The 12007-nt window shown below is 43.0% G+C and overlaps 1 protein-coding gene across 1 annotated transcript; it reads right to left on the reverse strand.

The window, feature by feature from the left end:
• Positions 1–1367: 1367 nt before the first annotated feature.
• Positions 1368–3409, reverse strand: LOC147436728 (uncharacterized). The gene is made up of 8 exons (XM_086486004.1): positions 3374–3409; positions 3169–3267; positions 2832–3023; positions 2644–2748; positions 2475–2534; positions 2316–2379; positions 1888–2154; positions 1368–1810 (listed from the first exon to the last, which is right to left on the reverse strand). Exons 1-8 carry the CDS (start codon positions 3407–3409, stop codon positions 1368–1370), a joined length of 1266 nt encoding a protein of 421 aa, XP_086342130.1.
• Positions 3410–12007: the final 8598 nt, after the last annotated feature.

Genomic DNA, 12007 nt, shown 5'->3' on the forward strand with positions numbered 1-12007 from the left:
TTGGCGATCCTACTGATGTCACTCTTTATCAAACTGTTGTTGGCTGCCTCATTTATGTATGCAACACGAGGCTGGATATTCCGTTTGCAGTCTCACAGGTTAGCAGATTCATGCATAGCCCATGGTCTAAGCATTGGCAGGCTGTGAAGAGGATTTTCCGCTACCTTAGTGGCACTTTACACCTTGGCTTGTTTTATCCCAAGGGGGGATCATTGCCGCCAGACTTACATGCTTTTCGGACTCATATTGGGCTGGTTGTTTTGACACGCGAGTGTCTACAAGTGGTTTTTGTTTCATGCTTGGCAGTTCATGTATATCATGGTTGAGCAAGAAGCAACCTACTGTGGCCACTTCGAGTTGTGAGGTTGAGTACAGGGCAGTCTTCACAGCTACGGTTGAGTGTGTATGGCTCAGACGCCTTATGGCTGATTTGGGTGTTGGATAGGACACTGCCAACACTATCTATACTGACAGTCAGAGCGAATTGGCAGTTGCAAGGAATCCAGTTTTTCATGCTCGCACAAAGCACATTGAGGTGCATTACCACTATGTCAAGGAGAGGCTCTCAGCAGGAGAGATTAGCTTGGCTTATGTGCCAACACAGGACAACCTTGCAGATCTTTTCACAAAGGCATTGTCTCGTGAGAAGCTTGAAGCTTTCCGCAAAGCTTTGGGCTTACTCCCCTTTGTGAATTGATCATGTCCTTAGGGCATGGCACTTCCCTTTACTCATGTGCCAGCTCTCGTTCACCGCATCACTCCAGGGGGGATTTGTTACCATATACATGTGGTAGTGATGTGTGTGAACACACTAGGACCGTCGGGGCACTTTTTCCCTCTTTAGGAGGTTTTTTCCCCCGAGCATTGTATATACGCCCATCACTCTAGGGCTATCTATCTTTCCATTGCACACCAAGTAATACACTCTCTATTGTGTGCCTTGAGCTTCCTTCGTCTTCTCCAAGCTGTGTGTGTTTCTCTGCAACCCTAATTCCAACAAAAATTCCCCAAAATTCATCCAAGTTCTAGTGAACACCGGCGACCAATCGTTATAAGTAATCAACCTCGGTCACCCCCCCCCCCCAACATAAATATGATACCCCCCTCCCTTATTTTTTAAGCTTAAGAGATAAATTATTGGGGCCTTCCCCTAACTTATACGCTTATGTAACTTGTAGAAAAACACCCCTCCCCTGCACTTACGTGGTGCGATAAGTTTTCAATGGTGAATCCTCCAGGCATCAATATCGTCTACATCGTCCCTTTTTTTTCCTTTCTTGCCCAGCCCATCAATCAACGTGTTGTATGTCACTGCGCTAGGTTCAACTTGATTGTTCGTTATAGGTATTGAAGGCAATCGGGTGATGCTAGCGCAATGCAACAGGCAAGCTTGACAACATAGACACACTCATGTTAGCATGACTTTGTTTCAAAGAGCATTCTGGTGGCATTGCAGCACTATTTGCCAGGTCCCTTCCATACTCTGCTGCTTGTATAATTGCATCAGTAGGGTTTGACTGACCTTGAAGATCAAGGAATTTACATCTTGTTTGTGAGAATTTCACAACATTCTTGTCTTTCAGAGTTGGTATAGTGGATTTGTTGCAACAGAGATGGGAAGTTGATCCCTTTGAAACCAAAACCTGCATTTGTGCCCCTGCATTCAAGTTGCGTGGTATTGAGAAGCAATGCTCCAAGGCTGGAGTCCATGCATTCTGGAGTGACTCAGGCTCAGTCATGCCGGCATCTTCCTCGACTTCACATTTCAAATGGTTTATGATGCGTTCAAGCTTCTTTAGGATTTTGTGGCCTGCAAAACGAGACAAAACCCACAAATGTTGCGATTTTGCAATCAAGACAGTGTCTAAGCTTGTAGTATGCACTTACCAAGCTTTTCTAGCATGGAACTATCATCTGGGATGAATATGACAATCCTACTCTCCTTCACAATAATGTGAGGTTTTGGGCGAAAAAGCTTTGGAAAACTGTCTTCTGAGGCATTGCCAATAAGTATTGTTGGTGCACGTCCATCGTCGAAACTTCTCTTTCTAGCAGTTGTCTCCCTGGAATCTAGACAAGAAGGCAAGGGCATAAAATTGGTCTCAATACACCAAAACTCGATCGTCGTGCTGGTTTGAGAGAGCATAGGATATCCTGTGGCCAACGTATAAGGAGGAGAAGTCAAAGGCAGAGCCATTAGGCAGCTCAAGTGAGGACACAAAAATTTAAGTGATGGCCATTGATGTGTTACACACATGCCAGGTACAGTTTCCAGAAGGTGTCATTAAGGGGAGACAAGGAAAAGCTGCAACCACCTTGCAAGCTTGGTCCAGTCAAAATCTCACTAGGATGAAAAGTTTCCAAGACCTTTCTTGTCCCCTAACCACACCACAAAAGAGCCTCAGTGATTGTTGCTCGAAAGCTTGTGCTAAGCAATGACATTTCTTCAAGGAACAAAAATGTAAATAAGGCACCTTCATGAACAAGTGATCTGCCTCTATTGCTCCAAGAGTCCGGTAAAATGGGTAGAGAAGCTGTTCACAATCCTTTTCTTGAGTCTTTCAATTGCACTAGTTGGTACACCATTTCATTCTGCATACACTCTGACATCAATCTAAAAGAAAACTATCTTTTACGACATGCCTGAAACATGGGTGAATACTCGTTGTCATGCTCAGATTTCAAGCGACTTGAGGCTGAGTTTCCCGAGTAGAAAATGCCAAGCACTTCCACAGCACTGGTGAGCACGTGAACAACCAATCCGTATTCAAAGAGCAGATAAGACTTGAATGAGGCAAAACTAGAGTGCAAGCAGTTTAGTTTGTTGTGACCTCATTAAGTCTTGTACTGACACAAGGTTGAAGACTGAGCATCTCTTTCAATGCAAAGTCTTGGTTGCACAATCGTGTCAACACAAGTGATTGTTGAATATTTACATCATTTTTTGCATTATAAAGGCCCTTCAACCGCTCAATATTGCTCCGCAACCGCACTATCAAAGGAATTTCTCCAGGTGCAATCACCTGTTTGTCATGCCAGCACCATTTTGGAGCTAAGCTTATGGTCTTGCCAAGAAGATTTATATGGAAAATTGAAGGTTTATCATAGGCAGTGACCTTGAACAAAACAGTCACCTTGCAGCTGTACTGAACAACTACATAGCCATACTTCTGAGGCTCTGGATCCCATGTGCTCTTTCAAACGAGCCTCACTCATGCGCACTCTTTCAGTGATGTCTAAGTTTTGTTTCTTGCCATCTTCTAGCACCTGTACAAAGAAATCCCATACTAAAAGTCTCCTGTGTTACAAGGCATTTCACAGCACCCCTCATAGACGAATACCCATAAAGTACCAAGACGACCTAATTGCTCACCTTCTTGTAAACCTCATCCACTGCTTTCGATACCATGTGTGAGAGCTCTTGAAGCTTCTTCCTTTTGTTTTCACCAGTTTTCTAGTGACAAGGCAAAAATCTTTGAGTTGAAGTGACCAGACCAATGTATAATGGAAATTATTAAAATCGCCAATTCCAGAGTGATGAGTATGACCCATTTACAAGATTAACGCAACTCTCTATCAGTTGTCATCATGTATTGCTAACCGCCACTCTTTACATGACAAAAGAAATTGGTGATGTCCAACGTGTCAACGAATAGAGTGTTTCACCTGCCAAAGAGATTGAAGTTCCGCGTGGCGATCTGCATAGAGGCAGGAGATCTTTTCTAGCAAGTGTGTTTGCAGCTACAACGAGGAGTTTTTTGGTGCAGAAGATCCACATTGCCCAAGAATTACTGCATTCCTGCTTATTTCTTGCAAAAAAGAAAAAGAGAGAGAGAGAGAGAGAGAGAGAGAGAGAGAGAGAGAGAGAGAGAGAGAGAGAGAGAGAAGAGAGAGGGACGAATGAGGTAGAGGAGAGAGAGAGGGGGGGGGGGGGTTGTTGGGGTTAGAAAACCATATTGCAATGTGGGCGGCGGTATGGGGATTAGTGTGGTAAAGGACAAGAGAGAAGGTCTGAGGAGGATCGGGGAGAGAGAGAGAGAGAGAGAGAGAGAGAGAGAGAGAGAGAGAGAGCACGGTTTAGTGGGGGAGAGAGAAAGACAGAGGACACATGAGGCAGATTGAGAGAGAAAGAGAGAGAGAGAGAGAGAGAGAGAGAGAGAGAGAGAGAGAGAGAGATAGATAGATAGTTCTATTATCGTCCTGGGAGGTCAAATATGACCTATGGGACCAAATGAACATGTCACGTGGTGTGAGTGGAGTTCATAAGTGACTCTCGATGCTCAAAAATGGCTGAAATGAGCGTCGCAATAGAGAGTCCACATCGTGGTTGGGAGAGGAAGGTATGTAGGGAGAGCTCATGGCTGAATATATGGGGAAAAGAGGACCTAATGTGGTCAAAAGCTGAGCACTCAAGTAGTGTGTGGTACTCACTCTCTCGCACTTGACAAGGGCATAAGGTGCAAAGTCGATGACACTCCTCGCCAGTGCCCCAACGTCCTGTCTCGCAGCGTAGAGAATGGGAGCTAAGACGAATGGAGGCAATGGTGCGGATCGCACTCAACGGGATGGGCTCAAGGATGTAGGAATGGGTTCGGTTACCTCGTTCCGAGAAGAAGAGAGATTTGTAGTTTGGGGCAACGTGTGTGGTGTAATGGCTGAAGCGAGAACCTCCGGATTTCTCCCAAGCCATGATACATTGGCGTTGTAAGAAGGCCTCATTAACTTGGGAGTCGATCGACGCATCCTTGACCAAGTGACATGCATCCCATCTTCCAAACCATTTCTTGATATCAAGCATCCACCCCGAACTTAGTATTTTGCTCTTGCATGTCTTTTGAACCTTTTGACTTGCTTCATATGCGATTCTAGGAAGTCGATGCAAAGGGCTACGTTGTGTCTTACGCATGTACTCCACAACCCTTTCCATGCCCAAGACCTCAATGGGAAGCGATCCGGACTCAAGAAGTAAGAGCATGTAGGGTGTTTGTGTCTTGACTTGGAGAAAGTTGGTGAGAAAACGCTTTTGGACATTCTCAAACTCTTTCCAAGTAGACTTCCCGATGCTTCCACCCCACACCTCCACTCCATAAAGAAGCACCGGTGTCACCAATGTGTCAAAGAGGTACTTTTTGAGAGCCCAACACTTGATCTCTCCTGCATTGCACATGTTCTCAAATGCATAATAAGCCCTCTTTCCGGCTTCCAAGCGACGCATTGCACAATCCTTCCATTTATGATTGGATGGAACCTCAAGGCCAAGGTACTTGAAGTGATCTACCACTTCAAGTTTCTCATTGTTGTATACAATGCATGGATTTTCGTCATTGAGGGTCTTTACAAGCATAACCTTGGTTTTGGATCCATTCACGATCAGCCCGCTATGTAGGCAAAAGCGTTCCAAGACACTCATAAGCTTTTGTGCATCTTCTAAGGTATGTGCCAAGAGCACTACATCATCGGCATAAAGCAAAAGCATGATCACCGCATTTCCAATCTTAACCTCTTCTATGCCTTCTTGCTGCATAAAATCAAGAACCATGTATTCCAATTCATCAATGAGTAGCCCAAAGAGGGTTGGGGAAAGTGGGCATCCTTGTTTGACACCAATAGTGCTTGCAAAAAATTCTGAAATTCCGTCTCCCATACGTAATCGACATATCACTTTTTGGTAGATGCGAAAGACTGCATGCATAAATTCTCTCGACACTTGAAGGCTTTGCATACGTCTCCAAAGATTTCCTCGCGGTACCATGTCAAAAGCTTTCTTGAAATCCACAAAGCAACAATACAACTTTTTTCCTTTCAATCGAGACGCTTCCATAAGAACTCGAAGAGTGACAAGGTGATCAATAGTGCTATGATGCTTTCGAAAACCTGCTTGGCCAAGCGCACGTTTGCCATTCTTTTCAGCCCATTCACTTATCTTCATCTCCATGATACATCCAAATAACTTTGCCATCAAAGAACCAACCATTATAGTGCGATAGTTGTTCACATTGTTTACATCTCCTCCTTTGTGCAAAGGTTTGATCCAATTTGCACTCCAATCATGAGGCATGCCATACTGAAGTGCAAGGTTAAACATATCGCATATCCAATATCGTGTTTTCTTGCTTGTCCATTTAATCATTTCAGCCTTGACACCTTGAAGGTCACCTGCCTTGCGAGTAGCAAGTTTCTCAAGCGCGCGGCATACATCTTCAATGGTAAAGAAGGGAGACATAAATGGAAGGGAGCTACAACCCTCCATCTTATCAACATTGGGTTGCTCATAGAGGTTCTTACAATGCATATACATATCCTCAAGAGTCAAGTCACCAAAGCTCTCAACGCGCTTGCCTTTTAGATTTTGCCAAAACTTGCCACATGCATGTGCTTTCTCTTGTGCTAAAAGAAGTTGTTTTTCGACTTCCCACCTTCTCCTCTTCTTTTGAACAAGTGCTTTGTATGTGTGTGAACATTCCAAGTAAACTTCCTTGTCTTTGATTGCATCCAATCTTAGCAAGTGTTTTCGGGCTTGACTACATTCCATGTCAAACCATTTCTTCTTGGTGCTACCCTTCTTAGACCTTTTGCAAGACATGTGTTTCACCGAAAAGCATTCCTTCGCACAAGAGAAAATTACTTCTTTGAAAACTTTCCACTTGCATTCTAATGTTGGGCTCCCTTGATGCTCTATCATGCTTAACATTTGGTCCACCATATCAGCATATATAAGTGCTCGTTTGAAGTCTAGACGTAGGTACAAATGATTCACATCATGATTGGAGGCTACATGCTCGGGCCGTTTACCACACTTGAGGTCAATACATAACATCCTATGATCCGATTCCGGATTCCATTCACCAAGTGTAAAGCTTTGTATGCATTCTAGAGTGGCTTCTGAGAACAACATATAGTCAATCACGCTAGCACCATTGTGCTTTCTACATGTAAAGTCATTGGTGCCTTGCCATAGAGATACACCATTTGCAATGAGCATTCCGGTACTATTGCACATATGTAGAAGTGACTTTCCATAGTGATCCACTTCTTTTGCATCATTAGAACTTCGATTATACATGTATGAGTCATCCACTCTTCTTGATACATGCGGCATGTCGACTTGTTGTGTGTCGTGTTGTAACATATTTGTGCGAGCATTCATGTCTCCAAAAACAATGACTTCACCTTGATCCTTGTAATGAGCAATGTCTTCCTCTAGTTCAACAAAGGGCTGATCTCTATCCATATTCAAGCGAGCATAAAAGTTGGAGTCATAGTGAGGAATGTAGCAGCCGGCCACAAACATGACTTGACCATTTGGTGGGTTGATTTTCAGCCATAAGTAGCGTTTATACTTATCTTCTTTGACAATGGAAACATCTTTCAAACCCTTTTTGGTCATACATGCTACGCCTCCTTGGCCTCTTCGTTGCTTTGCATTTTTGGCCCACATCAAAGAATGTACATCGTATTTGTCAAATCCAAGAATTCGTTGCGCATCATGCTCCCATGTTTCGACAAGAAGTATCACATCGGAGTCATTGGTAAGCTCATCAATGCCAATTCCCGCATTCCATGGATACCCGTTACAATTCCAAAAGCTTATTCGCAAGCGTGAGTTGGTCTCATAGATCATGTGTCCCTATTTTTTGGGTGGACTTGCATCCTCCTCAAGTGACTTTTCTTCTTGAGATGATACCTTAACCTTCTTGCTTCTTTCCTCGTATGCTTTGCGACGTACATTTTGTTGCATAAGAGTGCGATCCTCATATACATTACAACCCGTTCCTTTGAGGTAGATCCAACCATTGTCAAGGATGATCTTTCTCTTTACCTCATCAGCCATGGTACATACAATAGGTCTTTCTCCCGAGCGAGGGACTCCTTGTTTTCCAACTCGATGTGCACCATAAGCCATGATTCCTGACATGCCAAAGTGTGTAGCAAAAAACTCTTCAATAGCAACCGCAAGAGATTGGGGTGTTTCCATGCTTTCCTCCTTGATTCCACGAATGACGATGTTCTTTGAGCGTTTTTGTCGTTCTTGCAATTCTTGAGTGTCCACATTCTCTACATTCTTTGCTTGGACAACGGCTTGCGTGATAGGAGATGTAGAAACCACATTATCCTTACATATATCAGCCCATGATTTGGATGCATTTCTCATCTCACATACATCATGTCGTATTGTATCTATCGTTTCCTCTTTCAATACATGATCACTCTCAACTTTGCTCAAGCGCTCTTTCACTACATTCATGTCCACAAGAGAGCATTTACATTCTTGAACTTCATTCTCAAGATGCATCAAGCGTGTTGTTTGCATTTCAAGAACCTTCTTGAGGTGCTCATTCTCCACAACGAGAACTCTTAAAGTACCATTCTCCATTGCAAGTGCGTGCAACTCTTCACCTTGCTTGTTGACGGTTTCTTGTAACGAGATCAAGTAAGCCATGATCATTGCTTCCGTTGTTGTAGACGATGTGGTTGGATTAGCATCCAAATTCCTTGGAGATTTTGCATCATTCTCCATGGCGAGTGTGGCTTTTCCACCCTTGCGAGTTTTGTCTGACATTGCCTTCAAGTCGGCAACAAAAACGCAAAGTTTTGACAGTTTTTTCAGTTCTGAGATGCTGTTACAGCAAAGCCTTCCATTACACAGAAAAATTCTGTCTTTACATCAATGCGTAGAGGGCTTCGTGCTCTTCGATTGAGGCTATAGATCACCTAAATCGGAGTTCGGATGAGCAAGTTATGGTCAAAAGAGTGAACTGCTGCCTACTAGGTCAAAAAACGGCTGTGAGAGAGAGAGAGAGAGAGAGAGAGAGAGAGAGAGGGAGGAATGAGGCAGAGGAGAGGGAGAGGGAGGGAGAGAGAGATAGAGAGGGGAGAGGGAGGGAAAGAGAGAGAGAGAGAGAGAGAGAGAGAGAGAGAGAGAGGGAGGAATGAGGTAGAAGAGAGGGATGAGTAAGGAGGAGGAGGATGGCAGCTAGAGGAGGAGATGGAGGAAGAAGGTGGAGGGGAGGGAGGATGTTGGAGGAGGAGGCTGAGGAGGAGAAGCAAGTGGAGGGGAGGAGGCACATGGGCGGCAAGAGGAGGAAGGAGGAGGAAGAAGAGCTAGGGAGGGTGGCCAAAAAAAAAAAAGGTCGCTACATTGAGCTCGCTCAAAGACCTAACTCCTTTGCGGTGGGGATATCGTCATTTTGCCCTATCTTGATGAGATGGACTCTGATGCACCCCCAATTCTCTACAGTTCTTCTACATGATGGCATTTGCACATGGATCACTTCTAATCAAATTCTAAGCCTTTTAGCTTCGGTGCCTTAAGACACTAGGCCAGTTTTTTGTCAACTTTTGCACTTTGAAGCTCATTATTGTGTTCTCTTACTAGAGATGAGCCTATGGTTCAAGTTTGGTGTGATTTGGATGTTTGGTGTGGCTGGTGTATGCTTCTTTGTTCCCAAAAGTTCCCAGATTGCCCTGTGTTGTTGTTCCTCCTACAGCCTTAGTGGTGGACAAAGTGGTAATCAAAATGCTTCTTGATATAGGTAGGAACTTACCCCTCATGGCTAGAGCAAGTAAGGACCGACAAAATGTGCGTAGAAGCGTGCAAAAGATCATCAAAAACCACTAGTTGGAGCTATCTCTCAAGGGAATAGAATGCAAATGAGAGTAGAAATAGCCTAAAGGACTATACATACCTTGACTTTTTGATACCCCCCATCATGTACCTACCCATTGAGTCAAGTAGCCTTCATAATGTATCCTCGGATCAAAAATTTTTGAAAACTGATGTCTAAGGACCTTTTTGTCACAAGTTGTCCTAGGCAGATATTAGTCAGTCGGTCGTCAAAATTTTTTATCGGAGTTGCCCCAAAATTTTCCTCGGTGTGTTCTATTGAACTTCAAGATTTGGCATTTGAAGTCGGATTCCAATTTTGATATTGTTGCTTATTTATTTATTTATTTTGAGCTTTTATTGCCTTTTATTAATAATAATTGAATGAAATTATCCAAACCACTCAAAAAAAATTCATTCCTCGCTCAAAAATACAAAAACACTTCTAATTTAATTATTTGGCCATATTTTTTTGGATTGCTCCATTTTGTATTTTTGGCCCAAAAACACAACAAGAGTAAAAATTGTAACATTTTTTGCTTTTTCAAGATGTATTTACCATATATACCTATGGATTATCATATTATGTTTTCTCCATTCGCTTATTTATTAGGGCATCTCATGTAATTTTTCCAGGAAAAATCACACGTTAACACACAGTTACTTCAAACATTGTCCTCTTCTCTATCAAATTCATTCGCTTGTGTCCACATTCAGAATGCCTCCCCCCTCCTTGCTTGAGTTATGTGAAATGATGGAGTACAGCTTGGTTGTGTAGTGCATGGGAGATAAAATTGTGTCTATGCATGGCCGAGATGGTCCCTATTGTGCTATTGATGTCAATGCATGTAAACACACTATGCGGTGCAAGAGGTGGTCTTGAGTATTGTACTCAAAGGTTGTTGATAGAGAGGTATCATGATTTATAAATCTCTTGAAGAGTAAATTATGTAGCAGTTGAGCCCTTCTTTGATTGTGCGATATGCATAGTTTGTAGCAGGAGTATTGAAATCCGTGGGCACTATTGTGGATGATGGTCTAATCTTTGGTACCCAATTGTACTTGACTATGTTTGGATTTGCCTAGAAGATCTTTCTATAACCAACCTTCGTTTTGCACCTGAAATCCATGGGCATTGGTGTGGATGATGGTCTAATCTTTGGCACCCAATTGTACTTGATTGTGTTTGTCTTTGCCTAGAAGACCTTTCTATAACCAGCCTTCAGGTTTTTGCTTAGGTTTTCAAACCCACTTTGTCGTCTGTTATACGGTCTCCGTTGTTGATGTGAGTAGGATGGTGCCTTAGTAAGCTGCTTCTTAGTATGCAGTTGCTTTTTAGGCACCCAAATGTTTTGAGAGTGGTTGATGAGCTAACTTTTAGGTATCCAAACCTCCCTTGTTCCCTATTTGTTATGATGATGAAAAGAAATCTGTTAACACAAGATCATTGTATATTTTTTACTCTAGATTTGAAGTCTAGGGCATTAGTGAGAGAAAAAAAACCCACATTAAATGAAGTATTGGCCAAAGTCAGAGCCACTACCGCTATAAGTTGCGGATTTATCTTCTCCAACGACAAACCACCTTCAACAACCTCTTATAAAAAACCCTCTCTCATCTCTCAAATAAGCTAGCTACGGAATGTCATACCTTGTAAAAACCCATTCCTTTCCCCTCCATCTCTCTCTTTCCCAACTATTTTCTCTCTGTGGACATCTATCACAAGCATCATTGCATCAAACATGGCCGACCCACGGTCACATGGTATAGATCACGTTCCAATAAAAATATAGGAAAATTCCATTATCTTTTCCTATATAAGGAGAGGTCTCTATCACCAAAAGACACAAGGATTTCACCAAAGCACAAGCTCTAAATTATTAGAGGTTATGAGCATTTGAGGCGTAGACACCATGCCTCCACACTTCTAATATAGCTAGAAGTGTTAGCCCATGTAAAAGGGCATTGGGAGACACCATCACACCACAAGGGTAAGGAGGTTATGCACACACAACCTATCAACACACATCCCACGTCCATCATCATCAACTGTCACACGACTTGGTGCAATTCAAAGTGGAGGATTCGGCATTCAACAAGAGTGAAGGTTACTCTCATGCTACTCCTTGACATCATCTCCACCTGTCAACAAGGCACTCATGGTCTCCTCCTTCCTCTCTTGCCCCTCTATATCCATTATATCTCTCTCCCACAAATAATCTACTCTTTTTGTTATTTCATTCTTTCTATTGTGCTAGATTTGTGAGTATGTCACATAGTTGTTTATTTCTTTTTGCTTTGTATGTAGAGGTGTGCGGGTTTTCCACCTCTCATGTGAATAGTAGTCCACGCACCTCATTCACAACCCTCACTATCTATCTTCACTTGTTTCTCTGCCACCTC

The sequence above is a fragment of the Adiantum capillus-veneris genome, chromosome 17 (genome assembly GCF_014529385.1).
Source record: "Adiantum capillus-veneris isolate H3 chromosome 17, ASM1452938v2, whole genome shotgun sequence".
Taxonomy (NCBI): domain Eukaryota; kingdom Viridiplantae; phylum Streptophyta; class Polypodiopsida; order Polypodiales; family Pteridaceae; genus Adiantum; species Adiantum capillus-veneris.

What these genes read in the sequence shown, in the direction of transcription:
- LOC147436728 (XM_086486004.1), bottom strand. Translation starts at nt 3,409, where the DNA reads ATGGTATCGAAAGCAGTGGATGAGGTTTACAAGAAG. An exon ending in TGGATGAGGTTTACAAGAAG is followed by an intron (nt 3,268 to 3,373) that starts GTGAGCAATTAG and finishes TTCTTTGTACAG; the next exon opens with GTGCTAGAAGATGGCAAGAA. An exon ending in GACTGGACCAAGCTTGCAAG is followed by an intron (nt 2,155 to 2,315) that starts GTGGTTGCAGCT and finishes CGTTGGCCACAG; the next exon opens with GATATCCTATGCTCTCTCAA.